Source organism: Balaenoptera acutorostrata, chromosome 4 (genome assembly GCF_949987535.1).
Source record: "Balaenoptera acutorostrata chromosome 4, mBalAcu1.1, whole genome shotgun sequence".
Lineage (NCBI taxonomy): Eukaryota > Metazoa > Chordata > Mammalia > Artiodactyla > Balaenopteridae > Balaenoptera > Balaenoptera acutorostrata.
Window position 1 is genome coordinate 57,038,115 of NC_080067.1, and position 17,777 is coordinate 57,055,891.

Here is a 17,777-nt window from a genome sequence, read left to right on the forward strand (position 1 = left end):
CTACCAATGGCATTTTTCACAGAACTAGAACAAAAAATTTCACAATTTGTATGGAAACACAAAAGACCCCGAATAGCCAAAGCAATCTTGAGAAAGAAAAACAGAGCTGGAGGAATCAGGCGCCCTGACTTCCGACTATACTACAAAGCTACAGTAATCAAGACAGTATGGTACTGGCACAAAAACAAATATAGATCATTGGAATAGGATAGAAAGCCCAGAGATAAACCCATGCACGTATGGTCACCTTATATTTGATAAAGGAGGCAAGAATATCCAATGGAGAAAAGACAGCCTCTTCAATAAGTGGTGCTGGGAAAACTGGACAGCTACATGTAAAAGAATGAAATTAGAACACTTCCTAACACCATACACATAAATAAACTCAAAATGTATTAAAGACCTAAATGTAAGGCCAGACACTATAAAACTGTTAGAGGAAAACATAGGCAGAACACTCTATGACATAAATCACAGCAAGATCCTTTTAGACCCACCTCCTAGAGTAATGAAAATAAAAACAAAAATAAAAAAATGGGACCTAATGAAACTTAAAAGCTTTTGCACAGCAAAGGAAACCATAAACAGGACAAAAGACAACCCTCAGAATGGGAGAAAATATTGGCAAACGAAGCAACTGACAAAGGATTAATCTCCAAAATATACAAGCAGCTCATGCGGCTCAATAGCAAAAAGAACAAACAACCCAATCCAAAAATGGGCAGAAGACCTAAATAGATATTTCTCCAAAGAAGATATATAGATTGCCAACAAACACATGAAAGAATGCTCAACATCACTAATCATTAGAGAAATGCACATCAAAACTACAAGGAGGTATCACCTCACACCTGTCAGAATGGCCATCATCAAAAAATCTACAAACAATAAATGTTGGAGAGGGTGTGGAGAAAAGGGAACCCTCTTGCACTGCTGGTGGGAATCTAAATTGATACAACCACTATGGAGAACAGTATGGAGATTCCTTAAAAAACTAAAAATAGAACTACTATATGACCCAGCCATCCCACTACTGGGCATATACCCTGAGAATATGATAATTCAAAGAGTCATGTACCACAATGTTCATTGCAGCAATATTTACAGTAGCCAGGACATGGAAGCAATGTAAGTGTCTATCGACAGATGAATGGATAAAGAAGATGTGGCACATACATACAATGGAATATTACTCAGCCATAAAAAGAAATGAAATTGAGTTATTTGTAGTGAGGTGAATGGACCTAGAGTCTGTCATACAGAGGGAAGTACATCAGAAAGAGAAAAACGAATACCCTATGCTAACACATATATATGGAATCTAAAAAAAAAAAGGTTCTGATGAACCTAGGGGCAGGGCAGGAATAATGACGCAGACGTAGAGAATGGACTTGAGAACACAGGGAGGGGGAAGGGTAAGCTGGGATGAAGTGAGAGAGTGGCATGGACATATACACACTACCAAATGTAAAATAGATAGCTAGTGGGGAGCAGGTGCATAGCAACAGGGAGATCAGCTTGGTGCTTTGTGACCACCTAGAGGGGTGGGATAGGGAGGGTGGGAGGGAGACGCAAGAGGGATGGGATATGGGGATATATGTATGCATATAGCTGGTTCACTTTTTTATACAGCAGAAACTAACACAACATTATAAAGCAATTATACTCCAGTAAAGATGTTAACAATAGCAATAAAGATCAATTGCCAATGTTTAGAGTAGCATCCAATTTATCAGTTGATGTGGAGGAGCTAGCTTTTAATGTTCTGAATTCTTGTATAGGCAACAAAATGGTTATATGCAATAGCCAAATGTATGAAATAGGGAAAGCACTGTGTTCACTAAACTTCTGTTATTGATTTGAAGCAAGAGATTCAGTTCAACCTTCAATTAGATATCAGGAAGCCACAAAGAAAAGGCTCTAGCCTGAGAAATGCTGGAAATTGCAAAGTGTAGCTTTATGTTTAATATATTTTAAAGTATAAAAGGAATAAAATCATTAGCTAAACTTTGCTGGGTTTTACAAATAAGATTTACTGTGAAAGTTTCTAAAATCCTCCAACACTTGCAATATTTACACCATAAACTTTCCATACTTCTAGAATTGTCTGATATTTATATGTTGAAAAAATATAAAAGACTTATATACCTACATTCGATTGGGTGCTTCTAATAAAATCCAGTATTGGCAAGACTCGCTTCCCCATTGTCTCCATGTGTCTCACTGTGTCTTCTCTTGTCAGCAGGCCGAAGGGAGTTTTATGTTCTAAAAATTGTAACAATAAACTTTTATACTTTTTTTTCCCAGACTTCCATTTCAAAATGCTTTCCTTAGCAAGCTATAAACAGATATCTCAATATTAATAGATATGAAATCTTTAGTATAGAAACAAGTCACATCTCAAAGACCAGAAGTATAACAGTGAAAGATCTATGAGGAGACATTGCCCTTTAGAGACTACTATTTATTCCTTTTGTTGTGTTTCTTGATTGAGAGATCTACGGGACAGCCTATAACAATTCACCTCTCTCTGCAGAATATGCTTTTCCTGAGTTGTAAAAAAAATGTCATCATAAATGTGTCTGATTCTTGTCTTGTTCCTCCCAGGTATTATTCAAGTGTGCAGATTGCACTGACTTTGAATGTAGCTCGAAGCTGAGATAAGCCTCAGAGGACAGAGTGCCAGACAAAACACAAATCCTTAATTATGTGGGTAGAGCTGAAGGGATAAATTCAACCTGGTCATGAATTCAGCCCTTAAGTATGAGACTTCAACTCCATGTGAATGTTTACTTGATTTTTGAAAGTTTCAACTAGAATTACTGAGCACCATTTAACTATAATACTCTTCAGGAGATCTGAGATCTTGGTTAATTACATAAGAAAAGAGTAGAACAGATATTAATACAATGGCAGATAATCCAAGTGATTTAAGGTGGTCATTGGCTATATGTTTGATTTCATACAATAGTTTTGTTGCACAATTTTCTTCTGTGTTTGCTGATGGATGATGACAAAATCTTGTAATCTTTAAGTGCCCTGTGATCAGGCATAGGTGGTGGTATGGTTACGGTGAGATGGTTAGAGTGAGGGAGGTTGGCACTCCTGCGGGAACCAGAATTCCAGGTATTGTTAACTAACCCACAAAGAAGATCGGAAGGAGTTAAGTATGACCCAACAAACATTTTGGTGCCCAGGCCCTACTATATGCTAGGCTTGTGATGAATAAAGCTTAATGAATAATGCACAATTCCTAACTTAAAACAGTATTGAAAGATAACAAGTCCAGGTGACTTACCTGTAAATGTTGGTAACTTCCTATTTGATACTTTTTCCAAAAACTTCCCATCTTCTTTGTTTTTGAACCCAAGAGTCAAGAGATACTGTTGAGGAGGAAAAGATGACCAGTCAACTGTCTGAGGCAACACGTGGAGTCCTTGAAGGTCTGAAATATGACAGAAAAAGAACTAAAGAATTTATCATTTTATTGTTTTCAGGGTATTTTCCCCCCAGATTTCAAGAATTATACTCAGAAAAAATTAAAGATACAAAGTAAAAGTATGTGCATCAAAAGGTCAAATAGATGATATATCAAAATCATACTTTATCCTTCATATTTTTCTTAAAATATAAACATACACAAAGTATAGCAATTGAATATGACTAGGTTATGTGGTCCTCTTTCCCCATATTCAAAATAATACAAAATTCAGGACCAGGTTGCAGGCTTAATATTTTTCTGTGTGACACCCTTCAAGAGAATTTGATTTTTCTGTTCACAGTTTAAGAAAATAATGTTATATGAAAGGAAAGAGGAAAATTACCAAGTAAGAATTAAAATATAAGGCTAATTAATTTAGTTGCTATCCCTTCTATAGTTGAAGGAAATTTAAAATGATAAATGTACTAACTTTTGTAATTAGACTTGGAAATAACTCATGTGTCAAGAAAATGGTTCTAAAACAAACTGTGTTCTTAATGACTAGAAGAGCTAATGTTTACTTAGTACTTATTTTCTACCTTCCCTTGTTCTAAACATTTTGTGTGCGTTCTATTAAAATTTTTTTAATTGACATATAGTTGATTTACAATATTGTGTTTCAGGTGTACAAAAAGTGGTTCAATTATACATATATATATATATTTTTCAGATTATTTTCCATCATAGGTTATTACAAGATACTGAAAATAGTTCCCTGTGCTCTACAGTAAATCTTTGTTGCTTATCTATTTTATGTATAATAGTTTATATCTGTTAATCCCATGCTCCTAATTTATCCCTCCCTTCCTTCCCTTTCCCCTTTGGTAATCATGTTTGTTTTGTGTGGATTCTCTTTAAATCCTCCCAATACATTCACATAATTGGTGCTATTGTCCTCATTTTACAAATAACCGGGAGGTTGTGGTACACAGATGGGAAGTGACTTGTCTGGAAACACGCATATAAGTGGACAAAGCAGGATTCACACCTGGGCAGTCTGACTCCGGAGACCGTGGGCCTAACCACTGCACTCTGCTTTAGGCTTGCTTGACTTTGGATTACTTTTGGGACAGGGACAGATGTCAGCCATGGGGTCTTGGAGGCCAGATTTACTTCATTCATTTTCATTCTGAGTAATAATGCTTTGGTTTATTACAATAGACTTCTCAAATGAAAGATGGTGAACAGAGGGTTTAATGAGCCCTCCCTATTTAACGCTGCCAGAAAGGGAAAAAGATGAAATTCCAAATATCCTTGAATTATGATTTAAATGCCAATTTTTAATCTAGAATCAGAACTCAAATGGCAGTGTTTCAAATACAGTCTTTGCTATCTGTAGTATTTCTTTAAACAATAATAGACACAGTAAACCATGAGTGTTTTTATCCACCCTCTCTGACTTCCCCACCCTGATTCTTAGCTGCAGAACCCTTTGTTCAGACTAAAATTTACTGAGAAGCCCAATATTTAAAGTCGGTAAAGGTAGAGCTGTTCCATTTGAAGCCTGGATCACTGACCACTCACTCTCTTCACTGTACCCCATTCTGTACCCAACACACGATAGCCACCTCGAACCCCTCCACAGAATCCCAATTTTTCAAAGCACAGTTTGGAAAACGCTGCAGTAAGCTATTTGGCACATTTTGGTTAAGTAAATAGCACACGGCTGTCAAACAGAGAGTTAACATGTATGCTGATAATTAAAAGAAAGTATTACAAAGTATCTTTTAAACACAAGCACAGAACAAAAATATATTACACATGATTTAGTCTTTGGTGACGGGATCTGGTAACCACTAAATACTATTGAGGGCTAACATTTATGTGACACTTCTTCTGTGCCGTATACATTATCAGGATTATCTTTCTGATTCAACAACAATGTAGAGCAGGACACATTATTATGCCCACCTTACGGATGACCAAACTGGAGCTTCAAGAAATTACAGACTTGCCCGACACAGCAAATGGAGGGACCAGAATTGAGAGTCAGGCTGCTGAACATTGAAGCACAGGGCTTAACTCTCAAGACAATCCTACGACAGCAATCATCACTCTGACAGTCAGTGGGAAGCATGTTACAGAAGCAGGGCAATGTCAATACATAGATGGCTTTCACAGACACAGTTCTAGATAGAACGCTTCCTTACTCTATCTAGAAAAGTACAACAAAGGCTCAAGGGTTCTTAGAATTAATAGCGTAACTTCAAGGCACTTTAAAAGCAGATTGCAGTATTAGGTGCTTCTTTAGTTGGTGTTTGCCTCTTTTTAAAAGGATGGCTCATTTCTATAAACAAGGTAAAATGTGATTTCTGCATCTCCATCTCAAGAGTGCAGAAAGTTTCTTTGCTTTTGAAATCTGCAGATACAGACACACTCAACCAAGAGTTTACCAGTTTTACTGAAGTTGCCAATAACCGGCTCATGTGAAAAGGCAATTAAGTAAAAATAAAATGGACACTAGCTCATTCTCCTGATAAATGGTCATAACATTTTTTTTTAAATTAATTAATTTATTTTAGGCTGTGTTGGGTCTTCGTTTCTGTGCGAGGGCTTTCTCTAGTTGCGGCAAGCGGGGTCCAGTCTTCATCGCGGTGCGCGGGCCTCTCATTATCGCAGCCTCTCTTGTTGCGGAGCACAGGCTCCAGACGCGCAAGCTCAGTAGTTGTGGCTCACGGGCCTAGTTGCTCCGCGGTATGTGGGATCTTTCCAGACCAGGGCTTGAACCCGTGTCCCCTGCATTGGCAGGCAGACTCTCAACCACTGCGCCACCAGGGAAGTCCAACATTTTTGTTTTGATTGTGGTTATTCTTTAGCACTCTCTAAGATGCTGGCATGTCTAGATTGTCAGTATTTTCAGGAATTAGCATACTCTGGAGGCGGAGGGCAGGAGAAGGTATGCGTCCCTGGCTATGGTTTGCTCTTTAATCTGGTTGTGCTTCCTGACCTAGAAGGCCCCAGTGCTCATGGCCATGCTGGTGGTGAAGTCTGGGGCCATCCTCTGGGGAGAGCCTTGGCTTTCTGGGTAACTCTGGATGCCCAGAGGCCCCCTGAATGGGTGTGGGTAGGCTTTATGGATGCTCTGATTTCCCCACAGACCCAGAGTATATGTAGCTTGTTGACATAGAAGCCGCTGGATCCTAGGTACCCTGAAGCCTCCTGCCAGCACCTGATTCCCGCTCAGAGAGGGTTCCCTGCAGGACACCTCTAGGACTTTAAGGTCTACATTAAAGTGCTCTTGGAGGCCCCGGAGTCCTGAAGTTCAGAATAGTTTAGGGTGTGCTGTGCATGGGCTGGTGTTTGTGGTGAGTCGCAGGAGGCATCTTGAGATCTGGCATTTTCTGATGCCCCTCTATTGCCAGAAGCAGCCGATGTTTGAGGGCTCTGTTATATAAACAGCAGAAAGACTTTGAGAGGTTGACCTCTTCTTGCTCTTAAATATTTGATGGATAAAGAGGAGATCTATATCAATAGTGACAGTGGTTAGATGAACTAGAGAAACTAATATTAGCACTATAGCTAATTTGTTATAAAATATACTTGCAAAAATGTATTTGCTGTTCCTTTTGATGCTGTATGTTTCATCCTGTTCAATCTGTTGTTCAATTCTAGTCAAAGTTTTGAAATGAGAGAGGTCCCTACATACATACTGTTAAAAAAATATTTTTAAAGTATCATTTTTATTCCATTTGTATGCAGAGTAAATTGCAGTTGTATGAACATTTAGCCTAGCAAGTGGTCTATGACCCAAAATGACGACACACTTACCAGATGTTGAATCTCATGTAACATTAATTTGAGTGCTAATTGTTCTCGATTTTATGCTCATAAACCTCTACCTACGTCCGAAAAGCCCTGTGCCTCTGATGGATATGAAAGTTAACCAGAATATATTGTCCTTTGGTAGGAAAGTTGAATTGATTAAAAATGTCTTTGCTCCTGTCACATGAGAAGAAAACTTGGGAGAAATAAATCCCTTAATGCATTCCTTTATAATTTATCACAATTGCAGGTGAAATTTAGATGACTAGGACCAAATTTATTATTAAAAAATCAATTTGCAGGTATGATGCAGTTCCAAATTCGTACCATTAGGGGAGCAGATGTTTTAAAAAAGAATATCAAAGGTAGATTATGCAGATTAAGTTTCTTGTAGAAACATGATCTTTCAATTCTTTATCCTCCAAATGAAAGATGTCCAACTCTCTGCAAAAGAGGGTAACGTTTGCGCTTTATCAAGAACCTTTTATTGTACCTCAGGAGGCTGGAGCTGACCAGCTTTCAGGTACTCAAGACATTCATGCTCTTTGACCTTCTGTATGTTCCTTCCTCCCTCCCTGAAGTCACCTCCCTGGAGTTCAGTGACAGTCTCTTCTCTTTCTCTCTCTCTCTCTCTGTTTCCCTCTCTTTGTCTTTCTCTCTGCCTCTTTCTCTGTCTGCATCTCCCCATCTCTCCTACACATATACATGCTGCTTCCTCTTCCTCCCTTTTTCTCCTGAATCTCATTCAGTGCACCTCCTAGCTGTCTCTGGCTCACTGAAATGTTCTTCATATTAACACTCTTGGGGGAATTTTCCTATTTCTTGTTTTAATTAATTAATTAATTAATTATTTTTGGCTGAGTTGTGTCTTTGTTGCTGCATGTGGGCTTTTTCTAGTTGCGGCGAGTGGGGGCTACACTTTGTTGTGGTGCGCAGGTTTCTCATTGTGATGGCTTCTCTTGTTGCGGAGCATGGACTCTAGGTGCATGGACTTCAGTAGTTGTGGCACGCGGGCTCAGTAGTTGTGGCGCACGGGCTTAGTTGCTTCGCGGCACGTGGGATCTTCCCGGACCAGAGCCCACTGTGCCACCAGGGAAGTCCAATTTCTTTATTCTTGTGGCATTCGCTATTACTTCTAATCCAGCGGTCCCCAACCTTTTTGGCACCAGGGACCGGTTTCGTGGAAGACAATTTTTCCATGGATGGAGTGGAGGATGGTTCAGGTGGTAATGCGACCGACGGGGAGCGATGGGGAGCGGCAGATGAAACTTCGCTTGCTCTCCCTGCCGCTCACCTCCTGCTGTGCGGCCCGGTTCTTAACAGGCCATGGACCGGTACCGGTTGGGGGTTGGGGACCCCTGTTCTAAATCAAAAGACTAGGGATCCAAAGCCATAGTCTCATCTGCAAAATTTCACCAATTTCAAACACAGCATTTCCAAATGCCTACTGGGACATTGCTATTTGCTCACCATTACAAACGTTACCTCAAATACAGCAAATATATTCCTTGAAAGTGATTTTTTAAATGTCCACAACATCTCTCGTCCCTACTTTTCACCAGCATATTGAAGGGATGACCATTATTCACCCAATTATTCTGGCTTAAAATTTTGAAGTCATTGTTAACTTTTCTTTCCTCTTATTCCCTGACATTTAGTGAATCTCAAAAACTCATTAAATCTGCCCACTGTAATACAACTCATATTAACCTCGCTCTTTGCATTATCATTGCTACCACCCTGGTCAAATTTCTGATCACACAGCATCTGAATTACAGAAAACGTTTCCCAACAAGCCTCGCTGCCACCAGTATGATTTCACACCAATATATCTCCACACCACCACCCAGTGAATATTTCTGGAATATCACCTTTGTCATGGTTACATCACTCCTCAGGAATTTCAGTGCTTCTTTCCTGGTATTCAGGGCTCTCAATTGTGTGAATGTGTTTCACAGTCTATTCTTCATTCCTATGTTTTCTCCAGTATAAACCTTTCTCATCAGGTCTGCTGATTTCACTAGTTTGTACTAGCCTGTGCTCATCCTGCCTCTGAATTTTTCTTTGTGCTTTTCCACCCAGAAACATCTACCTAATCTCTCAATATTTCTTTTATTCAGTCGATTACTATACTTCCAGATGTGCCTAATTTAAGCCCCACCTAGTCCATAAAGGGCTACCTGAGTATTTCAGTACTCCCCCCACCCAAACTCTTAAAGAACACCCAAACTAAAAATAGAACTACCATATGACCCAGCAGTCCCGCTACTGGGCATATACCCTGAGAAAACCATAACTCAAAAAGAGTCATGTGGGGCTTCCCTGGTGGCACAGTGGTTAAGAATCCACCTGCCAATGCAGGGGACACGGGTTCGAGCCCTGGGCCAGGAAGATCCCACATGCCGCGGAGCAACTAGGCCCGTGAGCCACAACTACTGAGCCTGCGCTCTAGAGCCCGCGAGCCACGAGAACTGAAGCCTGTGCGCCTAGAGCCCATGCTCCGCAACAAGAGAAACCACTGCAGTGAGAAGCCCACACACAGCAACCAAGAGTAGCCCCCGCTCACCACAACTAGAGAAAGCCTGCTCACAGCAACAAAGACCCAACGCAGCCAAAAATGAAAAACAAAAAAAACCCCAAAGAGTCATGTACCACAATGTTCATTGCAGCTCTATTTACAATAGCCAGGACATGGAAGTAACCTAAGTGTCCATCGACAGATGAATGGATAAAGAAGATGTGGCACATATATACAGTGAAATATTATTCAGCCATAAAAAGAAACGAAATTGAGTTACTTGTAGTGACTTGGATGGACCTAGGGTCTGCATACAGAGTGAAGTAAGTCAGAAAGAGAAAAACAAATACCGTATGCTAACACAGATATATGGAATCTAAAAAAAAAAAAAAAAAAGGTTCTGATGAACCTAGGGGCAGGATAGGAATAAAGACGCAGACATAGAGAATGGACTTGAGGACATGGAGAGGGGGACGGGTAAGCTGAGACGAAGTGAGAGAGTGGCATGGACATATATACACTACCAAATGTAAAATAGATAGCTAGTGGGAAGCAGCTACATAGCATAGGGAGATCAGCTCAGTGCTTTGTGACCACCTAGAGGGGTGGGATAGTGAGAGTGGGAGGGAGACGCAAGAGGGAGGGGATATGGGGATATATGTATATGTATAGCTGATTCACTTTGTTATACAGCAGCAACTAACACACCATTGTAAAGCAATTGTACTGCAATAAAGATGTTAAGAGAACACCCATACCACTGACTCTAGAGTGAATCTCCTAATGTTTCATGGGGTTATGTCTCATCTCTCCAATAAGTTTTAATCCTCTTCAAGATCACATCTTCACGTTATCTTCATGCCCCAAGCACCTAGTCGGTGCTCAATCAATACTTGCGTTGAATATAAAAACAAAGTTTTCTCAATCCTGAATTTTTAATCGTCCAAATAAGAATAGAACTTCAAAAATATCAAAGCTAATGAAATGTTCAGAGCTTCCGAGATAGGATTTATCTCTCTGTCACTAAACTTAGAAAAGAATATCACACAATCTTTGTTTTTTTATTTTACCTAAACTTTAAGTGGTTTCTGTTCAATTTACGAAGGGTGAGTGAGGTAAAATAATATGTATTAGGTAACTCAGTGGAGTTGATGCTCAAATGAACAGAGCAGCTTTGCCTAGATTGAAAACTTAGTTTCACGCTCAGGTTGGGCCCTTGCTGCAGCTTGTTCTCTGGGAAATATGGACTCTTAGTCACAAAGAAGATTGGCTTAACAGAGAATCTGGCTTAATGAAACTGTCAGCAGCACCAGAAAAGCATCTGCAAAAATGTGAACGGTTGATTGTAGATCAGCAGACTCATCTCTATATATGAGGGACTGCTTATTTTTTATGAAGTTAAATATCTGTAAAATAAAATATGAGCTCTCTGGACATAAAGTAGAAAACATAGATACCACCATCATCAGTCTTTTCTGTTGGACACCTCATCATAACCACAGTCAACAGATTGTGGATAAACTTCTCAAAGCAATTTTGAAAAAAGAAAAATCATAGAGGTTTTAAAAGTCTTTTAGAAATAAGCAGATTTGTTAGGGTTCTATCATCTGCTTTCTCTGTTTCATTTCCTTCTCTATTCTCCAGTGTCTATTTCATTTCTCTGCCCTTTGTCCATAACAAAATGTTCTGACATTTTGGGCTAGAGCAAAATCTCATTTCTAAAGGTCCCAGTTGTTCAGTGTGAGATGGGACCATGTCAGTTTTATATGACTTCGTCTTAGTGATCAGTTTCAGAGTTTAGCTTCTCCAGTCCTTTCATAATGCCAACACTTTGTCATTACTTCTTTCCCACCCAGTCATTTTCTGAGTTTTATCTTGTTCACTTTTTAATGCCAATACTTCTATATTGGAAGTTATCCACAAATTCACATCAGCAAGAAAATAGCAAAAGGCAGCAACTTTGCAGCTAACATCATTATTGCCCCCATAAATAATAAAACAGTTTCCACTTTAAAAACATAGATAGCGTATTTTGATGTTTGCATTTGATGTGTGAGAAAGCTATTTGTATAATGAATCTTTGTATAATAAATTGTATTTTCCCTTTGACCTTCATTATAATTTCAGAGTTATAGATGCAAGTAAAAAACATTGGTTTTCATTCCTAAGATTCCTAATTTTCCCTTCAGGCTTCTGCTCTACTTCTCCAAAACTGATCTTTGTATATATAAGTTGCCTCTCATAACCCACTTATAAACTTTGAAAAACAAATAATTACATAAGATATTTATACATAGTTCATTTTTATTTCACTTGGAATTCTTATTGATTCCAAAGTTTTATGTTTAATCAGCTGTATTGTATTTATTCTGGGGAAGTTCCTTAATTCCATCCCCAACAAAGTAGGTTTGAGACAAACAAACATGAAAGATACTGCTCTTCCCTTCAATATTTATTAAATTCACAGTTAGTGAAATAATATGTTGTTGCTCTAATGCCCTTAAATGGCTGTATTTCTGCAGCCATTGGAATGGACATTGGTTGGTTGGATACCTAACATGCATTCCCACCTTCCCTCTTTTTTTACCCTTGGAGAATTTTCTCCTTCCCTACCTACTCTAAAAGTGAGACCTATTTGACTTAGGTGAATCAATCCATGGCATTACCTTGACCTCAGTTTTGGTTCAAGTATAAGCATATAGTGTAATTTGGGCCAATGAGGAAGAGTGAGTCCCAGGAATTGGGTGGAAGAGATATTCACTGCTTCTTGGGACAGTGTGATTTGAAGTTTGTAATGACATTTGGGAATTTTGCTATGACTCAAGATCCTAGCGCTTGAGGGCATGGTACAGGTGATGGAATACCAGGTAGAACTTGAGAAGAAAGCTGACTGTAGAAAATAGAGCAGTGAGTGAACTATTGGATCAAGCTGTACTTAAAGATAGTCCCCCTGTAGTTGTATTATAAATCAATGTATATCATGCCTCCTCCTACCCCTTTAAAACTTAAATATACTGAAATCAGTTTAAGCTGTGATTCCTATTACTTGAAACCAAAGATTTCTGACAGAGGGATTTAGCTAGTAGTTCAGTATATCTAAAAATACTATGGAATCCTTAAAATATCATAGCTGAGATGTAAGACATATTATAAATTCTTCAAGTTGACTATCTGAGAAGAATAATTTCCTTATTTAAGAAACATAATAGTTTGAGGATTAAGAATAATTAATTTTTACAGCTAGTACAAAGATACCAAAATTGACTGTCTTAGTGATGCTATTATAATAACATTATTGTAATACTATTACTAATAACTAGACTTAAGTATATGAGATAATAATAAAAAATAAATGTTTAACACACCACTGTAAAGCAATTATACTCCAATAAAGATGTTAAAAAAAAAGTTTATATTTGTATGGAAATATGTTAATATAAATGTTTCAGACATTACATGAAATTTCTAAAAATCTTGTATGTTCTGGTATAATGTTATAAGTCATAATCCTATTTATTACTTTAAAATGTATATCTCAGAAATAACTGAAAAAAATGTTTAGCATTATTTTTCTTGATCTATATCATAATTATGATTTTTCCACTTTCGATTAGATTCTACATTTTGCAAAAAGTGACCCTTGGGTAGTTAACTAATACTGAATAATAAAAGTCTTACATAATCTGAAAGGCTTAGTTTTCCTTACTATCTGGACTGGTAATCTACTTATTTGTTTATAGCTCACTCTGGAAGTGTAATGACTTGCCTTAAATAAATAAATACAGCATAAAAAAATGTGTAAAAGAGTGCTTGAAGAAAACAGATCAGAAGGAAAAGTAAGAGACCGGTGATGAAGCCATAGGTGAGATTAATACACAGAATGTATTTTATAAGCTCCTGTATACTTTCCAGAAATAAAGAAGATCAACTATCTCGTTCACAATGTTCCTAAGGTAAAACAATAACAACAACAACAACAACAACAAACTACCATCCCAGAGAAGCACAGCAATTTCTTTTCCTGAGACCAGAGATTTTCTTTTGTTTTCTGTTGAAATTGGTTTTTGAGTTCTACAGTTTTTTATTTAATAAGTGCAATTGTTGAAGACAATTAAAAAACAAAGAATTATCATGATTATCATATACAAGAACTATTATTACTCATGAATTATCATGGCTCATGAGCAAATGATCTTATGGTAATGACTCAGTAATTTCCTGTAGTTAATATATAAAATTTGAAAGTCAGCAAGGCTTTGGTTTTGTATTTGATAAGTTATTGCTTACATATGGAAATCTAAAAAAGGAGATTATCTTGATTATTAGATATTACTCTTTACTATTCACTATTAGTAGTCAGTTTGGTTGTGGTGAAACTACTTTTAATCTGTTTTATTCCTGTTAAACTCAGAAACAAAATGACTGCCTTTAACCACTATTATTCTCTGTAGCTTTGGAATTTCAGGCCAAAGGAATAAGACCTGAAATAAAAATGAGAGATATAAAGTTAGGAAGTGAAGAAACCAAATGGTCATAACTTAAGAATAGATGGTTATTTATATAGAAACTCCAAGAGGATAAAGTGAAAATCTATCAGTATAGACAAGAGTTCAGTAAGGGATCAAAAAAGGAAATATACAAACCCCCAAATAAACAGATATAAGATTTAAAAAGGTCAATCAAAATATATAGGTATAATAAAATATATAGTATAATGAAAATAATGGTTTAATCCATAATAGCAACAAAATGATGAAATATTAGAAATAATCTTAATAAGATATATAGCTTAGATAAAGAATTGATTACCTAATTTACCTGAAAAATATTTATAGGCTCCCCTTACCAGAGTCTATATAAATGTGTCAGGCATTATGATAAAATGGTAAGATAATGAATGCCATGGTGTTGCTTACCATTTGGTGCATGCAGTAGACAAATAAACAGTCAATTATAATATAGCATGGTGCATTCTTAAACAAAGGTGAGACTGGGGTACCAGTGAATGATGGAGATAAAAAAAAATCCAACCATTGATGAAGTTAACAAAATAAACTTGTCTGACTTATCTGGGGCCTGGAGTAGGATTTTTTTTCCCCTCTGGGAATTTTAAGTCTAGGCGTAAGGTTTGAATTTATACTACCTAGATGGCCCAGGAAATCTCAGCTCTAGAAATAGAGGCTCTCTGGTTGGTAGTACTCTATGTGGTTTGGAAAAATCAAAAGAAAATCTTCTCTGGAAGGATACAAAATCAACCCAGACTGTACTGGATTCTCACAGATAAAGCCATGCTGAATAGTGTCCTGCACCCAAGAGTAAAAAACACAAGGATATTATCTACGATGAGTGAGAGATGGTGTGGTATCATAGAAAAATAGTTGGTCTTTGTCCCCAGTTCCTGGCACAGAGCTTCTATAACACTTGGAATTTCCTAAGTGATAGAGGATGGTAGGAATGTTTTTTGTTCTAATGAGGTGACTCTTGGCAGGCCCCTAGATAGCTTCTGCCAGGATGGGGGCTGGTCTCAAGAAAGACCAAGGCTTAGTTAGAAACTTGGAACTTTCAACCCCATTCCCCAAGCTCTGGGGAGGGGAGGCAGGCTGGAGATTGAGTTAATCACCAGTGGCCAATGATTTAGTCAATCATAATGAAACCTCCATAAAACCCCCGAGATGATGGGGTTTGGAGAATTTCTGGGTTAGTGAAGTACAGTGAGGTACTGGGAGAGTCGTGCAACCAGTGAGAACACACACCCACACCCCACCTTATTTTGCCCTATGTATCTCTTCCATTTGGCTGTTCTTGAGTTGTATCCTTTATAATAAACCAGTAATAGTAAGTAAACCACTTCCTGAGTTCTATGAGTCATCCTAGAAAACTATAGAACCTGAATTGGGGGTCATTGGAACCCCCCAACTTATAGCTGGTTGGTTAGAAGTACAGGAGGCCTGGGACTTGTGATTGGCATCTGAAGTGGTGGTGGGGTGGTCTGGTAGGATCGAGCCCTTAATCTGTGACGTCTGTGCTAACTCTGGATAGTGAGTACCAAAGTTGAAGTGAATTGTTAAAACACCAGTTGGTGGCTGAGAGCTGGAGAAGTGGTGTGGAAAACCCCACAAATTTGGTGTCAGAAGTGTTGTGAGGAAAAAAAAATCCCAGAATCGGAGTCAGAAATGAGATTTGCTAGAATGGTCCTGGCTCATGGAAACATGTGGTTTGGGAAGAGAAAGGATAACAGGGTGGAGGGTGAGGAACCCTTGATTCCTGGGTGGCCACCCGTGGTGTGAAACTGCAGCTGTGCTGTGATCAGTTACTAAAGGTACAAGTTACCAATTGTAGAGATGAATCCAACTCCCGGGAAGTTGGTTCACTGGATGCATTAAGAAGTACAGACTAACAAGAAGAAAGCAAAGTATACAGTCCCTTGGTTATTGTTACCTGTTATAGCTAAAATGAAATTAAAAGAGAGTTATGCAATTAGAAGGAGGAATGCAATCATAGATGGTAAGAGACAGTAGATGAGGGAGACCAGAGGCAAATGGTGTTGTAACCTGCTACTGTAAAGGACAAGTGAGCTGCTCACTGAGACGTGTTTACTTTGATTAGCTAGAACAGTGTCAGAACACCACACTTCCCATTGGGAAGACCAACGTTTTAATATTTTAAGAACAGAGACTTCAGCCCCATATATGAGGAATTTCTTTTCTTTGGCAATGATTCTCTGTTTCTAAAAAGAATTCTGTGGTACAAATATGAGATGATTTGTCATCTTTATAACCAACCTAGCCGTAACACTTTCATAATGATATTGGGGATGTAGGCTCTTTAATTCTATAAACTTTTCCATTTGATAAAGTGAGTTAGAAAGAGGAAAATAGTCTAATCTTGGAAACTCTTGATCATGGTAAAATTATAACAGTTTAAAGAAGAAAGAATAAAATGAGAAATTTTAACTTTATATTTTAGAGAGCATAGAATGTATTATCCTTACTGGTAAATGATGACTGAACAAGAACAAGGTTATAAATTTCAGTGAAAAGCAATTTTTAAAGGTCTGTTTTAAAACAGTATATTATTCTTCTGAACATACATATTTACTCTTGGGAGTTAAATTGCACTGGAGAGACAAAATATGACTCTATCTACCTAAGTGTTAAAGTAATTGATATCTGCTCCAGAAAAGTTTTCTATTAAACATTACTAAGCACAGATCCATTACTGAATATTTTATTTAGCAAATAAATCTTGATATTTCATCAAGTGGAGACAGGATATGCTTATTGTATTACTTTATTATTAAAATACAATCATGCAAGAATAAGAACTGTACAGAATTGTGTTATTTCATTGGAATATATGAATAAAAATCTCAAGCAAAATCTTTATAAATGAAAACATAATAATTCTGGGGCTGGTGAATTATTATTTGTTTTATATACCTTGACTACTCTGCATGAATCAAACTGGATTTTTCCTTAAATAAGAAAAATGGATAGCTACACTGCTAAAAATTCAGTAATTTTTTCCTCTGTGAAACATAATACAGTATAGCTCTATTATAATATGGCTTTAAGATTTTGGTGGGTCTTACCACATCCCCAAAATAGCAAAGAATGCACGGTGAGTTCCTGAGGATATGTAAGGCTGGTTGTCCTACAAGGCAGATTTGAATTTTAACCCTCCCTTATCAGTCTTGTAGAAGTTATAAAGGCAGTATAGTCCTAGTGCCTGCCACTGAGGGTGAAGTGGGCTTTTTCATAATAAATCACTAATTTAGTTGGTCCATTCAGTAAAAAATTAAAAATACTTAGATCTCTATATATTTCAAAATGAATTCATTTTTATCGTTTTTCCCCTTTGCATCTATTTTTCATGTGGAAATCCATGATAAGGATGACTGTGAATTAGGGGCTAGCTAGAAAGAATACACTGCCTGGGGGATCTCGATCATAAATATTCTTCCTGCTCATTACCGCCACCTCTGCCAGCTATTACTGGGCTCATGGCACTGTCACA

At 37.7% G+C, this 17,777-nt stretch overlaps 1 protein-coding gene across 1 annotated transcript in view; it reads right to left on the reverse strand.

Annotated features, from left to right (window-relative positions):
• Positions 1 to 17,777, reverse strand: part of SPATA16 (spermatogenesis associated 16) — a 236,080-nt gene that overhangs the window by 45,226 nt on the left and 173,077 nt on the right. Inside the window, exons 6-7 of the mRNA XM_057544841.1 lie at positions 3,299 to 3,445; positions 2,153 to 2,265 (exon numbers count right to left, since the gene is read on the reverse strand). Of these exons, the coding sequence (XP_057400824.1) occupies positions 2,153 to 2,265; positions 3,299 to 3,445 (260 nt within the window). The remainder of the gene's footprint in view (positions 1 to 2,152; positions 2,266 to 3,298; positions 3,446 to 17,777) is intronic.